The sequence below is a fragment of the Canis lupus genome, chromosome 32, assembly GCF_011100685.1.
Source record: "Canis lupus familiaris isolate Mischka breed German Shepherd chromosome 32, alternate assembly UU_Cfam_GSD_1.0, whole genome shotgun sequence".
Classification (NCBI taxonomy): domain Eukaryota; kingdom Metazoa; phylum Chordata; class Mammalia; order Carnivora; family Canidae; genus Canis; species Canis lupus.
In genome coordinates this window covers 33,648,494-33,674,544 of record NC_049253.1, presented here as the reverse complement: position 1 = coordinate 33,674,544, position 26,051 = coordinate 33,648,494, and the positions used below count along the sequence as shown (strand labels likewise).

Below are 26,051 nucleotides of genomic sequence, written 5' to 3'. Positions count from 1 at the left end.
CAATTATATTCACACTAATTTTGACAAAAACTGGGTCAAAACAGTATCACATACCTCACCAAAACCACCAAAGTACTCCCTTATTTTTTCTTCAGGTGTATCTGGAGAAAGGCCACCAACAAAAATTTTTTTAACAGGCTCTTTTGTTTTCATGGCTTTGGCCCTTTTAGGATCAATCACCTTCCCATTCAATTTATGTTCTTTCTGATCCATGACCTAAGGAAATTGAAGTTATTCATTTTAAGTATGTGTATTAATTGAAGTTGATTATTCACTTACTTAAAAATTATAAATATAGCTAATGTCAGGTAAGTGTTGACTTGTTCATGACTAAACTGTCAAATTATGTGACATCAGCTAACAGAGAACAGTGTTCAACCGGTCAATAAGAACGGGGGGGGGGGGGGGGGGGGCCACAAATTTAGTTACCAGAAAACTATCTCACCTTTAACTGTCAGCAACATAAACAAAACTGCTACTTCCCTTTAGCCCAAGCTATTCCAAAAATCTCTATTTCTGTGAACTTGTCACAGATCATCCTTTTAATTAGGGGGTCTTTAAGTCTCAGTATTTTTTCCCCCAATACCATACAGAAGATATTCAGTAAACAAAGAGAACTCTTCATAGAATGTACAGGTTAAGAACTAAAGTTCTGCCTTCATATACTGCAAAAGGGGAAATCACAAATGGGCAAATTAATGTATCAAACTACCCACATCTTATATTAACTGATCAGAACATGTAACACACTACCTTATCTACACTCTCCGACTCTTTAAATAGCACAAAGCCAAAACCCCTTGATCGCCCTGTGATAGGATCTAACTTCAGAGTGCAGTCTACAACTTCACCAAATTTGGAGAAGTAGTCCTTCAGATCTTTCTTTGTAGTGTCCCAGCTAAGTCCTCCTATAAACATTTTCCTGTAAAGACAAAAAGTAATATTAAAATGCTAAAAACAAATAAACTTTAAGTACCCATAACAATACCTTTTCCAAACTGCACCAATTTACTGGGCAGTGTACATACTAACGTTACTCTTCCTATATTACCACATATCAAAAACACCACATTCCATTTTTGTCAAGTTTTGCTTATTACTGCTGCATCTGCATAATTATGAAATAGTGAGAAAGCAGCAAATTCTTTTTGACTTCCCAAAACAGTGTATGTAACCCTAAAATAAAAATACTACACATTTAAGACTTTCTTAAATTACAAGTTAAATATTCGTAACCGCAAAACAATTTCAGCTTCAAGTTTTTCTGCCAAATTTTCATTAAAATTGTAAAAAGGCTATGTAGTCTCCAATGATCACAGCAACCAGCATGTCTATGCTGAAGCTTTGTATTTAGCTAATGGTTGTCGTTAACTCTTAGCACATAAAATGGAAAATTCTAAGTCTCACAATTAAGTTGTAAGCTAAGCTTTTTGACGTGCTATGGGTCTTTAATAAAGACAATAATAATTTAGTGAACAAAAAATACCCACAGACGCACAATCCACTAATTTATAGGATTTATTTACAGTAGAACCTCAGTTAACCAGCAATAAAATATTTAAACCTTGAAGATGCTAAAAGTGACAGGTGGTAAGTAGAAACCACCAGAACACTTTAAGACCAAAAATATATACTCAAAAAAAAAAAAAAAAATCAGGTGAAAGATTATTTTTATTACAGCAAAATGGCATAAAGCTCAGACTTGGCAACTGATTGCTTTTACATCTGCCCCCTCAATCACCCCCTAAGACCACCCCAAAGAGCTTACACATACCTCCTACCCTTTAAAGAGACAGGACTGGAGATTTTTATTTTAAGGATAAACTGTCAGAATTTGTTATGTGAAAGCTAAAAATTTTACGGGAATAAAATCATGCTTGCTCAATGATTCTTTTCATCTCTGTAACTGGGGTAGGGATGGGAAAGTGTTACTAACTTTCAGCTCCAGATAGAAAATTAAAGCAGGAAATATCTCCATCTTGTGGGCTTCTGGGATATTGCCATTGAAGCCAATTCTTCCACAAGAGGCCAATTGTGTCCCTAGAAAGAGATCTCTTTCTGCTTCTCCCCTAAAGATGCCAGATTAACTGAGGTGTTACTGATCTTACTATCTTAGACCTATTTTTAGTTCTAATGACAAAATTAACTTACATTATAAACGAAGCCCTACTTTCAGTATATACTGTGCTTCCCATTTCAGGTTAAGTTTTCAGTAAGTTAAGTAAATGTATCATAATGTAAAGCTGGGATATTTATATGCTTAACCTTCAGGACTTCTTTAATAAAATCTCCATGCTTAAAGTAACCTTTATTAATCCTTTTTGTATTTATAATCAAATGAACATAACAAAAACACCCATAATGTTCTATAGGTAATTTTTAATGTTTATTGTCAATTTCATGGAAAAGTTATCCTCAATTGTTTTTTCATTCAAATAATGTACCTTCTAAAATCCAATCCTTGTCACTTAAATTTATGCCTTAAAATCACTTTACTTTTAAAACCTAAAGATCCAGAGCACTTTCTTCATAGTTGAAAGTTCATTAGCAACATTTACCCTTCCAAAGTAAGGACACTGCTGTATTTTTAAAGATGAGAAAGAACAAACTATAAAGCAATGACCTCTTGCTCAGGTATCCATGGCAATTCTAGAACAGAAACAGCTTCAATTAAGTTGAAAATGTTGACTACTGAATTACCACCTTCTGTACTTACAAAAATTTTCTATCAATTTTTAACACAGTTTGAAATTACTTCAGCCTGAAGAGACTAGGAACAAAAGCCTTGCTTTAAAAAACTAATGTTGAGAAAAATAAAAAATAAATAAAAAATAAATAAAAAAGCTAATGTTAAAAGGCAAGAATATTTCGCCTGAACTGTTCCTCAGATACTAAGACAGATTTAGTTTTGATTTTATTTAACCAAGGCAAAGTTTATACTGGATTAAATGTCCTTGATGTAGAATTATTTTAAAAACAAAATAATTACAAAGAAATAAATTTAAACTCCATGAATGAGGCATGTGCTATTATTATTCATAAGCCCCATATGTTTTCACAGCATAGAAGTCAGTCTTCTTAAAACTGGATAAGCATACTAACTCATCAACTGGCCCAGCAAAGAACTCTCTCAAAACAAACTTCCCACTTTTAATACAGTCATTAGTACAGAAGTTGTTAAATGTGCCTACCTTAAGGCTAGAAGGTCACTGAAGATGCTGTCTTTCCTAAACTAACAATCAAATCCCCTTTGGACAGATTGAAAAGTCTGGTCAACTATGAACTTACACATATTCCACAGAATGATTCCTATTTCTCAAAAAACTAGAGCAAAATACATAGTAAAACTTCAGCTAACCAGCACCTTTAGAGAATGAGCCAAGTATTTCACCTTAAAAAAAAAAAGGCCATTGCCTACTTTCTGATACCTCCCCCCAGTTGTTTTTAACCTTCATTTATTTGGGTAATTTTTCTACAACACATTACACACTTCTGCCTTCTTAAAATACAGTAATAATGATTTAAACACTGTATAGGTCGGTCACTATTAATTTATATACATTAAGCTACTGTACATGCCCAAGTCTCTTTTGAAATGAGAGAACTATTAATACACTACATCTCATTTCTTAGTTCTTCTAACAAGTTCTATTTCTCATTTTTGCCAGGTTCATGATAGTTGCTGTTTAATCTACCCCACAACTTCCATTCTGTAGAGTGGGTAGCCAGCACTTGAACTTTGCAAATTTTAAGTAAACAGTCTCTGAGCAAGAGCCCAAAAGCTCTTTCAGACAAATGCACTGCCATTTTGACAGCCCAAAAGTGCTAAAGCTTTAGCTGCTAACAAGGCAGGCTGCTGCACAACTGGTAACAGGTAAATAGTACCATGAATACAAACTGTTCCAAATCCATTCCATCTTTAAGAAATGGAAAATGTTAAATCCATCAAATCTTAATTCAGTGGACACACCAAGATACAATAGTATAATACAATAAGAAAAGGCCTGTTATCTTAATTTTGGATAAATGGGAACTATCTTAGTCTCTCAGAACACTAGCACTGACACGCTTTTCCTCATATTAGGAGATGGCATACAATTTTTTTACATTACTGTATTTTGCTTAAAGGATACCTATTGTCCATCCAGATTACGTCTGCTGCCTTGAATACCAAGACTGAATTTCAAGTTGCTGTCACTCTCATAGAGATATGCAAACGCTTACAGTGAGGTAGAGACAGAACTTCAAAAAAAGCCTAACCAGCCAAGTTAAAACTACATCACTAGACTTGTTCGAGTAGCAACAGAAATGCGCTCCCACTCTAAAACTTTAAAAATTGGTCCCTAGTTGTAAGCCAATCAACAATCCTAAAGAAAACACAGGACTTCATCTACAGTATTTTATTGATAGTTTAACTTCTTAATCCTATCTATACGCTATTTAGTACCCAGAGGCAATATAATATTCAATTTTAAAACACTTAACATGGGGACACCTGGGTGGCTCAGCAGTTGAGCAGTTGAGCATCTGCCTTCAGTTCAGCAGGCATGATCCCTCATAGGGAGTCCCACATCAGGCTCCTTGCGTGGAGCCTGCTTCTCCCTCTGTGTCTTTGCCCCTCTCGGTCTCTCATGAATAAATAAAATATTTACAAAAATTAATAATAAATAAAACACTTAACAATTGAAATCTCCTTGCTTCTACAGATATTGATGTGATACCATATCATAATATTAAACTATGCATAAAATTATACAACTCAGTGCGGAAAACTCTCCAAATGCTATGCAATGTCATTCAGGAATTTAGACATTTAGTGGGACATTTAGTGGGACATTCTCTTCTAAAGTAAATTTAGAGGAAGTAAACCAAAGCACCAGTTTAAAATCCTACTTCTGCCACATACCAACTGTATGACCTTCAGGAAAACAAAAACCCAAGATTGTTTCCATAGCTGTAAATCAGAGGCCTAAGAGTAGCTTTTGATTCTTTGGTAAGGATGAAATCAACAAACACAGGGGCGCTTTGCCTGCTCAGCCCACAGAGCATTTGATTCCTGAAATCAGGGTCAAGTTCAAGCCCCATGTTGAGCACAGACCTTGCTTTTAAAAAAATAGTAAAATAAGAGAGCAAATATACTTAAGTGGCACAAAACAGTCTTAAACACCCCAAGTGCACATTAAAAAGTTACTTAGAAGGAGAAGAACACAAGTTAAGTATAATTTAATAAAGCAATGTTTTCATTTACTCATTGCCTTTTTTAAAATCTGCATAGACTATATGAAGTCACCAACATTATAGGAAAAGGCCAGAATGAGGTTTTATATAAATGGATCCTAAGATTATTTTCAATACCATAAACTTAACCCAAAGTGTTTAAATATCCCATGTAAAATATACAGACTAGAAAATAGGTTACCTAAAAAACCTCTTAAATATAGTTTAAAAACCATCTTGAGGGGCAGCTCAGGTGGCTCAGTGGTTTAGTGCCGCCTTCAGCCCAGGGTGTGACCCTGGATCAAGTCCTGTATGGGGCTCCCTGCATGGAGCCTGCTTCTCCCTCTGCCTGTGTGTCTCTCTGCCTCTTTCTGTGTCTCTCATGAATAACTAAAATCCTTTAAAAAAAAAAATAAACAAAAACCATCTTTATGATTTGTCTGTACTCCACATAAATGTCAATATTTAGTGAGGAATTTCAAAATATAAAAATATATATGGAGCAGTGCTGGCTGTTGGAAAGGTTAATACTCCTGTTTTTTTCATACCCCAAAAAAGTATTCTCTGATTATTGAGATCACTAGGTTTAGCACTCCTAAGGTCAATAGTAGTTTATTTAAAGATACTTCTCCTTAGAAGTCTCTGTTAAACACCTTATTCAAGGTAAAATGATAAACACCATTACATTACACTACCTCCCAATTTTGAAATAGGGCCAAAAAAATATTCTGTAACTTTCAAACACTTCCTGACAACTCATGATTTTCCATATGTAGTTTCATAACAAGTTCTGACAGTTTAAAAAAAACACAACAGAATGTCAATCTGGTATATACTTCAAGTACATTACATGACTGGCCAATCACTGTCACCTTTTGGAGTAAGATTATTCAAGCATACCACCAATTCATTTTAAATTTTCAGTATTTTATCGTTAATATTATTCCTTTAAAATCCAAATGACAAAATATCATGAAAATCCCACCAATACATATGAAATCAGTATTTTTCCTTAGAAACCATAGATTTGAGGACTTCTTTGGTGCAAAAGGTGGTTTTATTAAAGCATGGGACAGGACTTGTGGGCAGAAAGAACTGCCAGAAAATACAAAGTTAAGTAACTACCTGTAATGGGGAGCAGGGGTTACTTTTTACCACTAGATAGTACCACATGGAAGGTTAATCATTTAAGAATCTGTATTAAAAATACCTTTGGAAATAGACTGACAAGCTTTTAACGAGTCAATAAAGATTAACTCCTCCATCCTAGCATATCTCATTACTTCATACTTTAGAATGAACCTAAGTGACTAAAAATGATAATTAATTAGGTTGAAAATATAACAGCTAATAAAATGATAGGCTTTAAATAAACTTTAAATGTTTAACCCCCAAATCTCCCCTTTATCCTTTCATTCCAAGGAAAAAATGACTTCCTGGATTTTCACTTTTAAAATAAACTCAATCAGCTTTAGAAGGTAAACTCCCATCTACCTGAAGGTTAAGGAATGAGGTTTCCTTAACCTAGAGGTTAAGGTTCTGGTTAACTGAGATTACTACTCATTCACAGTTCTGTAGTTTTCTACTGGTAATCATTTTAGATATGAATAATAAACTTAGAAAATGATTTTTACCTTTCTGGATAAAATCTTAAAATGCTTTAAAACCACATTATTTTTTAACAGTATAAAGGAAAAACTACAGAAGATTTGATTCCATGACATTGCCTATTAGTGCTTTCAGAGTAGATTTGCAGATAGTTTTTCAGTATTTTTCTTACAAGACTAAAGGGAGGGAGAGAGAATTTCCTAGTTGTTTGAACTGTATGGTAGTTTCAAGTCTAGATAGGCAGGAGTTTACAGGACATGACCCAATACTTAACAACTATCACGCTGATTATTGGCCAAACACTACCAGCAATACGAGTCTCCCCACCCCCAAGTAAGTCTTAAATGTCTAGCTCCAATATACACAATTTAATACTCCAGAAACTAAAACATGCTTACCTTTACTCCACAGGAGTAAATCACTGGCAGTATCAACTATTAAGGCACCGGATAAACACACACAAGCTATGAAAGCAGGCTATGTAGTCAATCTTCCTGCGGTGAGCTTTGTTTCCAACACATAGATCAGCAAACCAAGTAACAAATATGTTATATTACCTGAGACCACACTGTTGGAAGTGAAGTAACAGAAACAGATCCCACGCTTCCAGCATCCAGTTCAGTGCCCTATCTACTAAAATGTTGAAGCAGAACTAAAGTCAAATAAATCTTGGACTAACAGAAGTTATGTTTCACTCCATTTGTCAAGCTGCACACACATTTGAGGTGCACAGCTTTAAGTGGAATAGGAAAAAGGTTATGACTCTATTCCTTTTTAAATGCTTTCAAGCATAACATGTATCACTTGAAGACTGAAACTAATCATCCTCCATACTGGCCACAAATCACACACCCCAATAGTAGATTCAAATCTTTCTTAAATTAGAGCAGCCTTACAGAGGACAAAACACTCAGGCAATATTAAAAATACACATTAAATATAGTTTATAGAAGTCACATGACTTGAAGGAAAAAAAAAAAAACAGGCTTAAGGCCACGTATATTTATCTCAAAAGGCAGCACTGAAAAAAAACGCAATGATTTTCTCCAATTCCAAATCCTAAGGTCAGGTGATTTTTTTAGTATCTTCCATAATAGATACTTTGAAATGAAAAGAATTTAACACTCCTCCTCCCTTATATGTTCAACATCTTGAGACCTGGGAGCATCTATTTCTGCAATTTTAACACTAGAAACTTGTCAAAGGTTCCAAAGAACACTAAAATTCAGACCATCTACTCAGGGTCTCGACTTTACAGTAAACCCAACTTTATTGAATTAAAGGCCAGTAAATTAGGTATGAGACTCTAAAAGCTGTTTGCTTATAAAGCAAAGTTCAGAATGCCCCAAAAGCACTTGGGTATAGATTATAATCTTAAATATTTAAAACAAATGTATGCCCATTTCTTAGAAATCAGAGAGCACTCAACCCGCAGCAAAATTAACTCACAAAATTCCCAAACAGGAAGAAATCACAGGAGCTTACTATACACTAGATCTACTGCCCTGTTATTAGAAAAGTACTGCTGTACTTTGGTAACTGAACAGAATTATTTTGCTTCCTGCACAATCTAATGCAGGCAAGTCAATGTAGTTACTTTATAAACTGTCTGAAAGCTAACACAGTATTATAGTTTTCCACTTATCTTTGATATTTAAAAAACTCTCCTCCAGGTAGTTTGCTACATGGCATGTATATTTTGCCCAACACAAAATAACTTTAAATTACCTACCCTAAAAGAACTGCAGCCCTGGAAAGAACATGAATCCACACAAAAATGGGAAATTCCAGTGCAACTGCTTACAAGTAAAAAAAAAAAAAAAAAACTAGCAATGTTAAAATTGGAAACATTAATATGAGGTGAACTCAGGAAAGCATTTTATTATGGAAATGAATAAGTATTCCAAAGGTCTGAACTGTGGAAACATCCACGAAGATATATAACAGGCATACCCTAAGAATAGCTGTTTATTCTTATATTCCAACATAAAAAAAACCTTGGGTGCACAACAAACTCATTTTTAAAATTTTAATGATCATATTCTAATAACTTTAATCTCAAGTTAAAATCGTGAAAAGGAATGCACACAGAAATGTGTTTAAAGAAACTCAATTCGGATGACTTTGTATCTAGTAAAGCCAGTCTTATTCTCACTCCTGGGACTGTTATCAAACTGCTGCACAATTTCCCTCAAACTGGGAGACAGAAAAAGGAACAGATAGAGTGACAAGTGCACACACACCAAGAAGAAAAACAAGAATATCTGTAACAGGACAAGGCTGGGTGATTAAGCAGTAATTTTAAAAAGTCAAATATTACACTTTAAATGTAAACTTGCTTAACTTAAAATGAACCTCAGTTAAATCCTATTTTCAGTGAATGAAAATAGGTCACAATCTAAAACATTCGCTAACTTATAAATATTCAATTGACCATTTTTCCTAAGAGGTCATTCAGAAAACTTTAAGGTTACATTATTGGGTAGTAACAGAGCAAAAATAATTCTACAAGAATCGTTAACAGTGATCTCAAACTTAAGTTTATGGTCCCTTCTAATCACTGAAAATGCTTGCTTACATAAGATTTGAAATATGTAATGGAGTAAAAAAGAATCAGGTATAGTGACAGTGTAATCTGATTTAGTTTGCCACGATTAGCTAGCAGTGAAAATGAACTGTAACAGTGCCAAACGGATTAATTTTCATGAAAAACATTTTATTCTGTATGTCACATTCTGACCCCAGTCTTCTTTTTACTTTTCCCTTTTGCCTATTTCCAAGTCTGCTTTATCTGCAATATAAAACCGGACAGATTTCAGTGGATGAGAATACAGTAGTAAGTAAATACTGTGTAAAATTTAAATGTTATCCCAATTGGGCTCTTAAAACAGAATGTAGTTTGTACAGCTAAGTCAACTTTCTACAAATTATTACTGGCCCTCTAAACTCCCAACGATGGAGAACACAAACTCCTGGAAAACTCAAAACGTAATCAATCCTAAAAGCAAAAAGACTGACATTTAGGGGAAAGGAAGGATAAAAAGAATAATCTACCATCCTTCCATAGAGAAGTCATGAAATTTAAGAGACATGTGAACCAACCAACTGTAATTAACATTGCAAACATCACACTGAAAATTAAAAATCTGGTAAAGCTGTAGTGAAAAGCCACACCAGCCCGCCTCTGAATAATACATATCCAATTGTTATTAAAGTTCCACTTACAAATATGGTTGGGAGATAAAATACACTTGTGCATAATGCATATATAAACACTACTCTAAAAATTGTTCTACTTTTCACATATCCAGAATATTTCTGTATAGCATGCAAGACATTTTAAACACACAAGAGTTTTTATCAAGTAACCTTCAAATTTAACATTAAACTTAGAATTTCAACAAAAATATTTGTCTTAAAAAAATCAAATCTGAAATCATGGTAATATTTTTTCTTGTTCAAATACATGTTACTAACTTTATTGTTTTAATTTAACCAAATCACAATTACATGCATTACCACAGACCAAAACCCATGTAATGGCATCAATTTTGCCCAAAGATCACACACATGCCTAAAAAAAGATTTTATATCCCAGGCACAAGACATCCTACTGTACTATGTCTAGAATTTCCTGGGGATCAATGGGCAACTAATCAATACACAGCCTCTGCACGTTATGACTATTGAAACCTTTAAAATACAGAAATAAAATTTAAAAGTTTTACCATTCTTCCCGCTGTGCCGTCGCTGCTTCAGAGTGTCGTGGGGAGGAGTTTGAATGGCTAGGGAATTAACAACCGGTACAGCAACCAATCAAAATTCTAGTTTTAGTTTTTGACATTGTTAGGGCTAAAAACTTTAATTCATTTACACTTCAGTTCAACAGTAGGAAACTATAAGGGTAGCAGCTTTGTGATTTGAAAAAACAGGGCTAAAGCCTGCCCCAAACAGCAATGATTATACAATTAATCATTTTGGTGCCTCTGTCCAAAGAACAGAATTCAGAAAGAAAAACCAAAATGTTGAAGGCTTAAGTTTCCCAATATTTAACACATTCTTTTCTTATACTGTATGTAATTTAAAATTAAGTAAAGCTAGTTTCCCACCCCACCGTCATTCTCCCAAAGCCAGCGCAATCAGCCTGACAAGTCGGCCTGGGCTGAGATTAAACTCGACATTCTAAAGTGCTTCCCTTTCCCACCCTCTAAATCTTGTGCTCCTTCCCAATAAAGGAAATCGTCTTCTAATACTGGATAAAAGCGACATTTTATTGCTTTTCCACACCTTTCTTCTTGTTAATAGTGAAGGAAAAGAAGAATCACACATACACACCCCCACATTACAAAAGGGAATGGATGCGTTAATCCAAGATCAGCGATCAGTAACGGGAATAAGAAAACCTAGCCAAGAGCCCCGATTTAGTCCCTCCTGGTAACTCCTCTGTTGTTATGCTCCCGCTCCCAAATACTGCATTCTAATATACCAAATGCAGCTTAAATGGCATATACAACTTATTCCAATTGGAGGGAACAAGTCAGTACTTAAAAACCTGCAAAAAAAAAAAAAATCATGCCATACCACAATAAAGGATTTGTTCATTTTATCAAAGACGGATGGTAGGCCTCCTTTAAGAGTGGGTAAGAGAGCGGGAAGGAGAAATCAAGAGAGACCAAAAAGGATCCTAGGCACGGGGGTGGGGTTAAAAAAAATGGAAGCTGCACATAAAAAGTAAGGTTACAATCTGTAAGAACAGTTGGGGAAACCAAGAGCTGAGGGCGCGAAAACGGTGCGCGGATAGAATAACTCCGCGGGATGGGGGGAGGGTGGCCATAGCCAGCAAGCTGGAGGTAGAAACAGCTCCACAGTCAAGTGCAGGCCCCGCCGACGAGGAACTTAAACGAAAGCCCATGGAGCAAAACCAACGCAACAACAGGCGACTCAGGGAGTATCACCAGGCCCAATATGTTCCATAGGCTGAAAAGTAGGGCCTTAAGTACGCAAGTGGTTCGACAGTGTATTGTGGGAAAAAAAGAGATCGAGGCCAAACTTCTCCGAAATACAAAACACATTCGGCCTGAAGCCGGGGGGGGGGGGGGGGGGGGGGGGGGGGGGGGGGGGAGAGGAGCAGAGTGGGCAGCAGCTTACGCGGTCCCCAAAGCATGTGCTTATAAAGAATCGCATCGTCTCGGGACGCTAAAGTGGAAGCACCAGATAAGCCTTAGTGGTCTCGGCATAAAAGCTTCTGTGTCGACCTTTATGCTCGGGACCTTAATAAAACGAGGAAGGGAGAGGACAGGAGAGCAAGAAAAAAGGTGCCCCTAGACAGGCGGGAAAAAATCCTGGCGGCTAAGTCAGTGGGAGGAGACCCAGGGCGAGGGAGGGAAAGAGGGCGGGCCAGGGAGCAGCATGGTGACGGCTAAAGGTGGAAACGTGTGTGATGGGGGAGGGGGCGGTAAGCGGGCAGGGGGAGAAGGGAACGAGAGCCCCGGGGGACCCGGCGAAGAGAAGGGGAGCACTGTGCGAGGAGGCTGCATGGGGGCTGGAGGGCAGGCGGAGAGCGGGAACGAGGCCTAATGGCGGGGGACAGGGAGGGGGAGGGGGGCTAGTTGGGCCTGACTATCCCGGGTCGCCCCTTACTCACCCTTCATCCTCCTCATTCTTACTGGCATCGATCTTCGCCCCTTCCGACTCGGCGCTGCCCCCTTCGGTGCCTCCAGCCGCGGTTCCGCCCCCGGTCCCGGCTCCACTTCCCGCCGCCGCCGCTGCCCCCTGCGCCGCCGCCACCATGGCTCCCTCCTGCTCGCCCGCCGAGCCGCCTACCGCCGCCGTTGCCGCCGCCGCCGCCCCGTCCCCGCCGAACTGCTCCTCCGACATAGTGCTACTGCCTCCGCCGCCGCCGAGACTACACCCGCCGCTGCCGCGAACCGAAACTAGCAGCAAAGTAATCCCCGCCGCTGCCGCGCGCCCGCTCCACCGCGCGAAGCACACAACAAGACAGAGAAGGCGCGCGCGGCTGCGAAGGCTCCTGCGCCTCTCCCTGGCCTGCCCCCCTCGCCTCCCACACTCGCGCAGCGCGCACTCCCGCTCTCTGTAGCTGCACTAAAAAAGAATAAGCAGCAGCGGCGGCCGCTCTCGCCTCCTCCTCGCTTTAATGGCGCCGCCGCGGACCACCTAAAATGGCCGACGGAAGAACGGCGCGTCCCGGTCACGTGACGCGAGAGCGCGCCCTTTGCGCCTCCCCGCCCCCTCTACCGCGAGCTGCTTTCCTCTTCCTGCTCGGGCCCGCCCTCTCGTTCCCTCTTCTACCTTCCCCTCACGCGCCGCGCCGCACGGCGTGGGGCCTTTAAAAGGAACCGGAAGTTGCGTTCGAGAAGGCGGCCGCGCGGGGACCATCGAGAACAAGGAACGTCGTGTGCAAGGCGCAGCTAGAGGCGCCCCTTCCTTCGCCCCCGCCCTTCCGAGCGATCCCGGAGTCGGCCCAGCCACCGGCCCCCCAGGCGGCGGGAGCCGCGGCGCGAGGCCGGGGCGTGGCGGCGCCTCCCTGGAGGCGACCGGGTCCCGCGCGCCTGCGGCGTAACGCGGGGGGGGTGGTGAGGGGACGGGGGGAGGGGCGCACGCCCAGCGGCTGCCTCCGTCCAGGAGCGCCCATCCCTGGGGAAGAGGCTGCCGTGGGTGCTGCCCCGTGTCGCTGGCCCCGAGCGCCTGGACGGGCTGTCGCAGCTCCGTCGCCCGCGGCCGGGTGACATTGAGGCTCCTCGGGCCGCCCCGCGTACCGACCCCGGGCGGGCAGGCCGAGGAGGCCGCTGGCGATCGGGGCTCTTTATTTTTCTCTTAAACTTGCTTTCCAGGGAAGAGCTTCGCTCGTCTGCTTTTCCCCCCGAAGTTTTTCGTCAAAAGAAGCAGGTAACTAGCACATTTTGAAGATCCTAGAGCCCTACCGCGATTCTTGGAAAATACTGAGTCGAGGAGTGCGTTCGGTCAGCCAGAGAGGTTCATTTGATTTCGTGGGTTTTTTTTTTTTTTTTTTTTTTTTTTTTTTGGTCCTTGTACTAAATAAAATATATAAACGCTGTGAATCATCTTTACAAAGTTTCTGAGCTTGCTGTGTTTGGGGGTTTGGCTCTGAAAAGAACCGCTAAGCGTTTCATGCGGGGTAACCTTCAAGTTCTTTTATAGACCCTATGACCAAGCCCAAATGTCGTGGCTGGAAGCTGGATTATTCGGGATTTGTGATTTGCAGCTTCCTGCGGTACACCTAGAAGAAAGTGAGGTTTCCAGGTACTCCTTTATTTATTTATTTATTTATTTATGCATTCATGAGAGACACAGGCAGAGGGAGAAGCAGGCTCCATGCAAGGAGCCCGACGTGGGACTCGATCCCGGGACTCCCAAGGCAGCGCTAACCCGCTGAGCCACCCAGGGATCCCCTCTAGATGCTCCTTTAATCAACAAGTACTTACTCGCTGCTGTAGCATGTGTCCAGGCACCTGGAAACAAAGACTAGTGCAAAATGCAGCGAAGAGCCCTGAATGAATATTTTTTCACTATGTAATTAAATAAATGTATTAACTGGATGCTATCCAAAAATCTGAAAACGACTTAAAATATCTAGTTTTTTATTAAGCTAGCACAATCTGCCTTAGTAATTAAAGTTAAGGAATACAAATAAATTCTGAAACTATCTTAAAAATCTCGGGCACACGGGTAGCTCAGTGGTTGGCTCAGGTCGCGGTCCTGGGATGGAGTCCCACATTGGGCTCCCCCAAAGGGGAACCTGCTTCTCCCTCTGCCTAAGTCTCTGCCTCTCTCCATGTGTCGCTCATGAATAAATAAATAATAAAATCTGAGGATGCCTGGGTGGCTCCCCCGTTGAGCATCTGCCTCCTCCCCCCCCCCCCCCCCCCCCCCCCCCCCCCGTGTGATCCTGGAGACCAGGGATGGAGTCCTGCATCCGGCTCCCTGCAGGGAGCCTGCTTCTCCCTCTGCCTGTGTCCCTGCCTCTCTCTCTCTCTCTCATGAATAATAAAATATTTTTTAAAAAATAAATCTTAACCAAATTCTTGTATTAAGCAAACATGCCTTAAATCAAGTGGTAGTGACTTCAGGTATGTCTCCACTTCTCAAAACAGCCTAGGAGAAAGTTGATATTGGGCTCAAGTGAATATTTCAATTTACAGACAGCTAGGAGGTCTCCTGAATACGGTCTGTCTTTAAGAGAGAGTTCCTAGGGCACCTGAGTGGCTCAGTCAGTTGAGTTTGGGACTCTCGGTTTCTCCTCAGAGTCTTGAGGTCTAGCCCAGCATTAGGTTCTGGGCTTAGCCTGGAACCTGCTTGAGATTTTTCTCCCTGTCCTTCTGTCCTTCCCCTGACCTTCCACATGGTGCTCCCTCTCTTAAATCTTTAAAAAAAAAATTTATTTATTTTTTTACTTTTTATTTATGATAGTTACAGAGAGAGAGGGGCAGAGACACAGGCAGAGGGAGAAGCAGGGTCCATGCACCGGGAGCCCGACGTGGGATTCGATCCCGGGTCTCCAGGATCGCACCCTGGGCCAAAGGCAGGCGCTAAACTGCTGCACCACCCAGGGTCCCTTCTTTTATTTTTAAGACAGCTTTAGACATGCCCATCTTTTGGTAATAGGGTTTCCCCAAAGGTTCATTTTAATTCACATGTAGCCCCTGAAGCTTCTGGACTTCTTGGAATTTATATTGAAAATTCCAGAAAACCTAAGAATGATTTTAAAGCTAGCACATGGGATCCCTGGGTGGCGCAGCGGTTTGGCGCCTGCCTTTGGCCCAGGGCGCGATCCTGGAGACCCGGGATTGAATCCCACGTCGGGCTCCCGGTGCATGGAGCCTGCTTCTCCCTCTGCCTATGTCTCTGCCTCTCTCTCTGTGACTATCATAAATAAATAAAAATTTAAAAAATAATAATAATAAAAAATAAAAAAATAAAGCTAGCACATTTACTATATTCTCACATACCCTTACTATTATGGTCTGAATCTCTGCATTCTGTACTTTTCTGTTCACCCAACATCCTCTTAGGACTCCTTAACTTCAACCTTAATTCTTTTCACATTCCTTATCTACCTACCTTATCTACAGAAGTAAAACTTCTGTTCATCCTTTGAAAACCCAATCAAATGTTATGACTTCTGTGAAGCCTTCCCAGGCTCTGAGGCAGATTAAAAAAAAAAAAAAAAAAAGATTTATTTATTTATGATAGAGAGAGAGAGAGAGAGAGAGGCAGGCTCTGTGCCGGGAGCCCGATGTGGGACTCCATCCCAGAACTCCAGGATCACACCCTGAACCAAAGGCAGACGCTCAACCACTGAGCCACCCAGACGTCCCTGTTATTTGTTTCAAAGATTTTTTTTTTTTTTATTTGAGGGAGAGAGGACGCAAGCAGAAGGAGAAGACAGAGACAGACCTAGGAGCCTGACAGGGGAGCTAAATCCTAGGACCCTGAGATTATGACCTGAGCTAAAGTCAGACATTTAACTGAACTGAGCCACCCAGGTGCCCCTTACTTCTGTTATTCTAAACATGTAGTTGTACTAGTCCATGAATTCCTTGGGAGCAAAGATAATGTGTTCTGTGTGTGCTCCGTACCTCACACACACACTTATACATATAACAGACCCTCAGTAATTGCTAGTTGAATTACTGAATGAGAAAATGTAAGATTATTTCCAAGTAGCTAGGTTCACAGCCTTTTTTTTTCTTTATGATAGTCACACAGAGAGAGAGAGGCAGAGACATAGGCAGAGGGAGAAGCAGGCTCCATGCACCGGGAGCCTGACGTGGGATTCGATCCCGGGTCTCCAGGATCATGCCCTGAGCCAAAGGCAGGCGCCAAACCGCTGCGCCACCCAGGGATCCCGGTTCACAGCCTCTTAAGCAAACTAGGTGTGCTTCCAGAGACATAAAAGGCTCCTCTCCGGGATCCCTGGGTGGCGCAGTGGTTTAGCGCCTGCCTTTGGCCCAGGGCGCGATCCTGGAGACCCGGGATCGAATCCCACGTCGGGCTCCCGGTGCATGGAGCCTGCTTCTCCCTCTGCCTATGTCTCTGCCTCTCTCTCTCTCTCTCTCTCTGACTATCATAAATAAATAAAAATTAAAAAAAAAAAAAAAAAAAAGGCTCCTCTCCCCACCATCCATCCCACTTCGTCTCAGGCATAAAAACCACTTGCTGATGCATGAAATTCCTTAAAAAGGAAAAAAAAAACTCATTGTGTTGCACGTTCATAAGAATGTAGTAGTGTTTAAGTCACTGAAGACTATATTGAAGACTGGTCCAAGCCATTATAAGGAAGCAGTATTTCCTCTCGATGTCCATTGCATTAAATATTCCATTGCTTCAGGTTCCCAGTGTGTGTGTGTCTTTTTTTTTTTTTTTTAAGATTATTTATTTATTCATGAGATAGGCAGAGGGAGAAGGAGTCTCCCTGCAGGGAGCCTGATGTGGAATTCCATCTCAGGACCCTGGGATCAGGACCTGAGCCAAAGGCAGAGACTCAACCACTGAGCCACCCAGGTGCCCCTCCCTGTGTATTTCAGATAACACACTGAAATACTGGATCTTCATTGAATTCTGCCTTTGTGAAGCAATAACTGCAGGAAAAGAAGAGTACTTGTAAAAAGGCAAACAAGTTTGTTTGAATTTTAAACTGGAATCACTTTTACCCAGAACAAGATATATAAAAGCCATGGTTTTAATTTGCTAAATACACTCCTTACAGGGGACAAGCATATCCTTTCCTCACATTTTTAAAAGTGGAACATGCATTCCATTCAGCAACCTGGAATAAACTGTCTAGAAGAAAAAGAAAGAACCCATTTCCTATACAAGATATCATATTTGAGCCTCTTCTACAACCATTTAGCCAATTACTCATTTGCAGAACACCCTCAGTAAGATTCAAGCCTGTGATTTTAAGTGAAGTAGCCAATTGCCCAAACTGAACATTCTCTATTACCAGTCCTGGTTGTCCGGAAGCTCTCCCTTCACCTAGAGAACATAGAGGCCCCACCATTGTGAACTTTCAGATTTTCAGCAAATCTATTGTAGAATCTTGAGTTATGTTTAACCACAGGGGTGTCAATAGGATGCCTTTAGACTCAAAGGAAATCTAGCTCAAGGATTCCAACAATAAGGAAATTTAATCATTCCACTCCAGACCTACATATCCAACTGCCTCCATAATGTCTCCTCTTGGATATCCCACAGGAATCTCAACCCTGAGATGTTCAAAATTGAACTCCACTTTCCCTACATATCAACTTCTTTAGACTTCCTTTTCTCAGTAAATGACATCTCCACTCACTCATGTGCTCCTGGAAAAAATCAGGAGTCCTTGGTATCACCCCCTCCATCCAATCGTACTTCCAAAATATGTCTCGATTCATCTAAATGCTTCGTAAATAGTGGTGCCATTCCTAGTTAAATACATTCACATTCAACCATGTACCACATGTCACAGATACATTTCTGGTGCTAGGAATATAACTCACCAAAACAGCAAGGTCTTTAATCTCAAGGAGCTACATTCGAGTAAGAGAAATAAACAAGAGACAAAATAAATATATAATAGTGATTGGAAGAAAAATAATGAGTAAGGCACTAGAGATTGCTGTTTTAGGTAGGGTAGTCTGAGAAGATTCTTCAAGGAGGGAAGTTTTTCAGTAGAACCCTCACAGAAGTGAGACAGAAAAACATACACATACTTAGGGAAGACAAAGTGTGCTTGACACTTTGAATGATGGAGGCCAGCCAGTGTAGCTGAATAGAGCAAAGGGAAGAAAGTGTAGTAGATCATACCTATGAGGTATCCAGAACAAGATCACCCAGGGCCTTGTTTTTTGTTTTTGTTTTTTAAGATTTTTTTTTTTTTTCATGAGAGACACAGAGACAGGCAGAGGCAGAGCCCTATGTGGGACTCAATCCCTGGTCTCCAAGATCACACCCTGGGCTGAAGGCCACACTAAACCGCTAAACCGCTGAGCCACCCAGGCTGCCCCACCCAGGGCCTTGTAAGCTGTGGTGGTTAGCATTTTGCTTTTATTTTAAATGTGAGGAGAAACTATTAGAGGTTTTGAACCAGAGAAAAACATGATTTAAATTTTAAGTGGCCAGAATAATCCAGATAATTCTGAATGTTGTGTAGACCATGGACTGAGGGAGGCTATCAGGGAAATGAATTAGAAGGCCACTATCGTAAAGTCTCTCACGGTTGATTTCTTTTGGCAAGAGACAAATCTACAAATAGGGTGTTATTTACATGTGGTCATTTTTCTTTGAATGATGTTTTCAACAAAGAAAAACATGCTCTAAAGATGTTCAGCATCACTTATTGTCAGGGAAATGCAAATCAAAACCACAATGAGATATCACCTCACACCTGTCAGAATGGCTAAAACCAAAAACACAAGAAACAAGTGTTGGTGAAGATGTGGAGAAAAAGGAATCCTTGTGCACTGTCGGTGGGAGTCCAAACTGGTGCAGCCCCTGTAGGAAACAGTATGGAGTTCCTTAAAAAGTCAAAAATAGAACTACCATATGATTTAGTAATTCCACTACTAAGTATTTACCCAAAAAATATAAAAACACTAATTTGAGGGATCCCTGGGTGGTGCAGCGGTTTGGCGCCTGCCTTTGGCCCAGGGCGCGATCCTGGAGACCCAGGATCGAATCCCACGTCGGGCTCCCGGTGCATGGAGCCTGCTTCTCCCTCTGCCTATGTCTCTGTCTCTCTCTCTGTGTGTGTGTGACTATCATAAATAAAAAAAATTTAAAAAAAACACACTAATTTGAAAAGATAAGTGCACCCCAATGTTTATTTTATTTTTTAACCCCAATGTTTATAGCAGCATTATTTTCATTATTTATGTTATTTACAATAGCCAAAATATGGAAGCAGCCCGAGTGTCTATCAATCAATAGATGAATGGATAAAGAAGATGTGAGAAATATATATATACTTATGTACATATATATGGAATATTACTAAGCCATTTAAAAAGTATGAAATCCGGGGATCCCTGGGTGGCGCAGCGGTTTGGCGCCTGCCTTTGGCCCAGGGCGCGATCCTGGAGACCCGGGATCGAATCCCACGTCAGGCTCCCGGTGCATGGAGCCTGCTTCTCCCTCTTCCTGTGTCTCTGCCTCTCTCTCTCTCTCTGTGACTATCATAAATAAATGAAATTTTTTAAAAAGTATGAAATCTTATCATTTGCAACAACATGGATGGATCTAGAGAATATAATGCTAAGCGAAGTAAGTCAGAGAAAGACAAATACCATACGATTTCACTCAAGCAATTTAAGAAACAAAGGGAAAAAAAGATAAGCCAAGAAATAGCCTCTTTTTTTCCCCAAGATTTTATTTATTTTAGAGAGAGAAAGCAAGAGAGAGCATGAGTAGGGCGGAAGAGGAAGAAGCAGGTTTCTCTGCTTAGCAGGGAGCCAAACGTAGGGCTCAATTCCAAACCCTGAGATCATGACTTGAGCCAAAGGTAGACACTACCAACTGAGCCATCCAGACACCCAGAGAAAACTGACTCTTAACTATAGAGAACAAAGTAATAGTTACCAGAGGGGAGGGGTAGAGAGACAGGTGAAATAGATGAAGGGGATTATGAGTACACTAATCCTGATGAGCACTGAGAAATGTATAGAATTGTTGAATCATTGTATGTTATACCTGAAACAAATATAGCACGGTATGTTAACTATACTGGATTTAAGGGGTTTTTTGTTGTTGGTTTTTGTCTTTGTTTTTTAGATTGTATTTATTTATTCATGAGAGACAGAGAGAGAGAGAGGCAGAGACATAGGCAGAGGGAGAAGCAGGCTCCTTACAGGGAGCCCGACGTGGATCTCGATCCCGGAACTCTAAGATCATGCCCTGAGCCAAAGGCACTGAGCCATTCACGTGTCCCAACTATACTGGATTTAAAATAAAATATAGGGGATCCCTGGGTGGCGCAGCGGTTTGGCGCCTGCCTTTGGCCCAGGGCGCGATCCTGGAGACCCGGGATCGAATCCCACGTCGGGCTCCCGGTGCATGGAGCCTGCTTCTCCCTCTGCCTGTGTCTCTGCCTCTCTCTCTCTCTCTCTGTGACTATCATAAATAAATAAAAATTAAAAAAAATAAAATAAAATAAAATAAAATAAAATAAAATATAGAAAATGAAAGAGAAACATGCTCTTATGACAAGAGATCATTAAAATAATCGGGAAGCCTGCGTGGTGGTTCGGTAGGTTAAGCCTCTGCTTTCAGGCTCCCTGCTCAGAGGGGAGTCTGCTTCTCCCTCTCCATCTGCCCCTCCTCCTGCTTGTGCTCTCTCTCAAATAAATAAATAAAATCTTTTAAAAAAATAAATAAAATAAGAATTGGATTAATATAACTGATAACATTTGTGATAAAGAATAAGACCAGCGTTTTCATTAAAATCAGTATTTTTTTTCTTCTTTTTCTCCCCCTTTCTGCAGTTCTAGGATGAAATTTTGGTTAGTTGCTGCAGTCAGGTTTTATCCAGAGCCTCTTTATAATCCTGCCTCAGGCACTGCAATAAGTACAATATTTTTTTAGGCTTATATTTTTTTAGTAATTTCTACACCCAACATGGGGCCTGAACTCAGGACCCTGAGATGAAGAGTCACATACTTTTCCACCAGGTGCCCCAATAAGTACAATATTTTGACTTGAACTCAGTTCTGGCATCTGGGATACACTAGACATCTTTCTTTTCCCAGGTACCAAGACTGAAGCCAAATAGTATCAGGTTTTGCCTCATAACATATTTTTAAAGTTGTTTTAGCTGCTAATTTTATGATTGTCCGACTTAGTTTGTAGAAGCTACAGTTCTAGAGAATATTTACTAAATAAGAACATAATCAGGAAAATTCGGGTTTTCAGATTAAGGTTCAAATAAGAACTATTGAAAATATCAAAATAAAAAAGTTTAAGAACATATCTTTTGTTTGGGAACTGTTTGGGGCATTTTCCTTTGTTCCTTTTCACCAAGGCTGAGAGTTCTCAGGTACCAGATTCCATACAATTGCTCAAAAGTCACACTTCAAAAGTAGTGACACATAATCAAAAGTCCCTCTGGCCATAGTAGGTTTATTCTATTTAACTGGTTCATGTCCTGAATGTTTTGGCAACTATAGTAGACATTTGTGGTTATCAGTTATCAGTTGTCCCTTCTCAAGTCAGCTAATCAGAATGAACTCATCATCCTCATTACCCTTGGTCCCATCCTTTGGTTTGGGAAGAGCATAGGGCCTAAGACATCCAATTTTATTGAATTTCCTCTTGATATTTGAGTGAAGAAATACTCACCCACTCTCATTCATAATCTGAGAAGTATGTAGGAGAGGGAATCACTGACATCCATTTTGCAACAAAAAGATGCCCGTGAAGATAGGAAGCAGAGAGCAATGAAGAGTTGACAAGGATCATGGGACTGGATACTAGGTTCTGCTCATGTGGTTTGAGCTACCAGATCTGTCTCCACCTACAGTTATCCTTACCTCTAGACTTAGTTACATGACTCAATAAATTCCCTTTATCATTTAAGTCAGTTTAACTTGCCAGTTTATTTCTCAAAATCAGAAGTATTTTAACTACACTGAACTGTTGGTTGTCAACTTTGCATTACAACCACCCACTTGTACTATCTGCATTGCAAAAAAGAAGCTAGGAACATTTCCCAGAATCCCCTGCCCTTTATGGTTCTGAGTTAGAGTTTGCCAAAGAGAGGTACTCACAGTAGATAAGAAAGGCAGAAAAAAGAAGCTTTCACTCTCAGGAGGTTGTGGCAGCTTCACAGACTTCTTTTCTCCCAGGAGACTGACAGTTTCCAGCTTCTCAGATCTCATCACAAGCTCTTGCTTTGCACTTCTGGCGGCAAAATACGATGGCTTCTCAGACTTCTGTGCAAACTCCTGCTTTGCAGTCAAGGGGGCTAGAAATGGCAGCTTCTCAGAGTCCTCTACAAGTTCTGTTATCTTGTATTTCTCCATGAGTTCTGGCTTCTTCATCTGCTCCAACGCCTCAATCCATCACTGAATGTTCTTTAATCCTTTGCCTGCAACTCCCAGCCTTTCACGCCTCCAGCTTCTGCTTCAGTCAACTAACCCTCAGTTCTTACATTAAATATCTTTATGCTACAATACTTCAGTGTCTTTGCTTTTCTCACTACATTTAGTGATGAGTAATAAAAGTGGTTTCCAGGAGGCGCAGAACTTTAGGGATTTGGAATTGATTCTCTGATCCCATTAGACATAAAGGACCCCATTGCCAGTGATAATAGCATTGGTAGTTACAGCATACAATGGCAAATGGCTGGGGGATCCATGGATGGCTCAGTGGTTTAGTGCCTGCCTTCGGCCCAGAGTGTGATCCTGGAGTCCTGGGATTGAGTCCCACATCAGGTTCCCTGCATGGAGCCTGTGTCTCTGCCTCTCTCTCTCTCTCTCCCCCTCTCTATGTCTCTCATGAATAAATAAATAAAATCTTAAAAAAAAAATACAATGGCAAATGGTTAAGTTAGTATCACCCTGGATGACCAAAAAATTGCTACAATAGGATAATGCAGCGGAAGTAAAGGGTACAAGGACTGTGGAGTAGTTACACTGGAGAATTTAGAGAAAGAAAATGATAAACTCAAGGTTTGGAATTCCCACTTCAAAGTTTGGATAAAAAAAAAAAAAAAAAAAAACAAAGTTTGGATAAAGAACCAGAAAGCTTCTTACCTGCCTGGAGAAAAAAATAATCCATACTTGATATAGCCACAGGGTCAAGATTCCTGAAACAAACAAACAATATCTGGTCATGAAAGTGGATGAATTACAAAGTAAATTGAATTAATTTGCAATGTCCTCTTATTTTCAAGTTAAGGTACTGGTCACGAAAGAGTGGAATTGAAAATTAGGTGGGGACATTTGGATAAATTTCATTGAAGCTGAAGACCTTGAACACTGAAATTTTGTGGAGCTTTCCTTGCCAATAAAAAACAGATTTTCCTCTAATGTGGCAGACAGGATAATCGCCCCCAAAGATGTCCACATTTGACTCCCCCAAACCTGTGAATGTGTTACATCACCCAGCAAAGGGATTGTGCGTATATGTTTAAGGCTCTTGAGATGGAAAGATTATCCTGGACTATCCAGGAGGGTACAATGTATTCACAAGGGTCCTTATAAAGAGAGGCAGGAGGGTCAAAGTCAGAGGGATTTAAAGATGATGTATTGCTGGCTTTAGGATGAAGCAATGGGTGGGGATTGGGGGAGAGGTGGGGTGGGACACAAGCCCAGGAATGCTTGTGGCCTCTAGAGGCTGGAAAATGCAAGGAAAGAAATTCCTCCCTTCAGAAGAAACGGAGACCTACTTACACCTTAATTTAGCTCAGTGAGACTTCCAAAACTGTAAGATAATCTGTGTTGTTTTAAGCCTTTACATTTGTGGTTAAGGAGTAGGAATCTGGTCCATCTGTCTGGAGATTAGCCTCTCCTCTTGCCTAAAGAACCTTGGATGACCAAGAAATTGCTGCAATAGGGTAATATAATGGAAATAAAGGGTACAAGAACTGTGGAGTGCTTTGAATTTATTTTTCTGTATGGTGTAGTCCAGTTTCATTCGTTTGAATGTAGCTGACCAGTTTTTCCAACACCATTTCTTGAATAGACTGCCTTTTTCCCATTGGTTATTCTTTCCTGCTTTGTCAAAGATTAATTGATCATATAATTGTGGGTTTATTTCTGGGTTTTCTATTCGATTCCATTGATCTAGATGTGTCTATTTTTGTACCAGTACCATACTGTTTTGATTATGACAGCTTTGTAATATAATTTGAAGTCAGGAATTGTGTTACCTCCAACTTTACTTTTCTTTTTCAAGATTGCTTTGGCTAGGATGGCTCAGTGGTTGAGCATCTGTCTTCAGTTCAGGGTGTATTCCTGGAGTCCTGGGATCCAGTCCCTCATTGGGCTCCCCACAGGAGGCCTACTTCTCCCTTTACATATGTCTCTGCCTCTCTCTGTGTGTCTCTCATGAATAAATAAATAAAATCTTTTTTAAAAATAAATAAAATCTTAGAAAAAAAAGATTGCTTTGGCTATTTGAGGTCTTTTGTAGTTTCATACAAATTTTAGGATTGTTTGTTCTAGTTCTGTGAAAAATGCTATTGATATTTTGATAAAGAGTTCATTAAATCTATAGACTGGCTTGGGTAGTATAAACACTTTGATAGTATTTGTTCTCCCAATCCATGAGCATGGAATGTCTTTCCATTTTTTTTTCCATTTTTTTTAAGATTTTTATTTATTTATTCATGAAAGACACAGAGAGAGAGAAGAGAGAGAGAGGCAGAGACACAAGCAGAGGGAGAAGCAGGCTCCATGCAGGGAGCCCAATGTGGGACTGGATCCTGTGACCCCAGGATCGCATCCTGAGCCAAAGGCAGCCATTCAACCACTGAGCCACCCAGGCGTCCCTGTCTTTCCATTTCTTTGTGTTGTCAGAAGGCAAGTTCTTGAGTAAATGAGAGGAAATGGGATCCAATGTACAATATCGAGTAGAGACAGTTCATCTGTTTTATAAGAGGGAAGGAAGATTCTGAGTCAGATATAGGTCAGTAGATAGGTTTGATGATAAACATATAATTAGTTCTTAATCCTTAATCCTTCTTTTTTTTTCTCAGCCAGTTAAGATGTCTGTCATTAGCTGACAATGTGGACAGGCATGGAGATAGAGAAGACTTAGGATATTAGGGAAAGAGGGAGTGCAAATTCACTAAGCCCAGGGAATCCAAGACTTTAATAAGATGTGTTGATCAGGATAGAGCTCCCACAGAGACTTACTGGATATTACTAGAGATCTATTTGTTTTTTGGGTTTTTTTTTTTAATGTTTGGATTTTTTTTTTTAAGATTTTATTTATTCATGAAAGACACAGAGAGAGACAGAGACACAGGCAGAGGGAGAAGCAGGCTCTCACAAGGAACCCGATGTGGGACTCGATCCCCGGATCCTGGATCACGACCTGAGCTGAAGGCAGATGCTCCTCCACCACTGAGCCACCCAGGTGCCCCTAGAGATCTATTTGTAAGATCTGAAAGCCACTACCTCCAGAAACTTCTGGCAGGAAGTCACCGATTTATATTCTGTGGGTATGGTCATTTAACCAGTTGCAATCTATCTTTTGGAAATCTATCT

General features: G+C 40.5%; 2 protein-coding genes across 7 annotated transcripts in view; one reads left to right on the top strand and one right to left on the bottom strand.

Annotated features, from left to right (window-relative positions):
* HNRNPD (heterogeneous nuclear ribonucleoprotein D) overlaps nucleotides 1-13,030 on the bottom strand; it is a 17,821-nt gene extending 4,791 nt beyond the window's left edge. For 2 of the 4 annotated variants that reach the window (XM_038582304.1, XM_038582306.1), the window contains exons 1-3: nucleotides 12,470-13,030; nucleotides 754-922; nucleotides 55-216 (exon numbers count right to left, since the gene is read on the bottom strand). In XM_038582304.1, the coding sequence (XP_038438232.1) occupies nucleotides 55-216; nucleotides 754-922; nucleotides 12,470-12,702 (564 nt within the window). In that variant the 5' untranslated portion in view covers nucleotides 12,703-13,030. Of the gene's footprint in view, nucleotides 1-54; nucleotides 217-753; nucleotides 923-10,553; nucleotides 10,611-12,469 lie in introns of all 4 variants that reach the window. The other 2 variants (XM_038582303.1, XM_038582305.1) reach the window with 2 other exon arrangements.
* The window catches only part of LOC478449 (vesicle-associated membrane protein 714-like), a 77,812-nt gene extending 52,030 nt beyond the window's left edge, over nucleotides 1-25,782 (top strand). The window contains exons 7-9 of one of the 3 annotated variants that reach the window (XM_038582308.1): nucleotides 13,677-13,731; nucleotides 14,005-14,106; nucleotides 25,766-25,782. In XM_038582308.1, coding sequence (XP_038438236.1) covers nucleotides 13,677-13,731; nucleotides 14,005-14,087 — 138 coding nt within the window. In that variant the 3' untranslated portion in view covers nucleotides 14,088-14,106; nucleotides 25,766-25,782. Of the gene's footprint in view, nucleotides 1-13,676; nucleotides 13,732-14,004; nucleotides 14,648-22,682; nucleotides 23,558-25,765 lie in introns of those variants that run through there. The other 2 variants (XM_038582307.1, XM_038582310.1) reach the window with 2 other exon arrangements.
* Nucleotides 25,783-26,051: the final 269 nt, after the last annotated feature.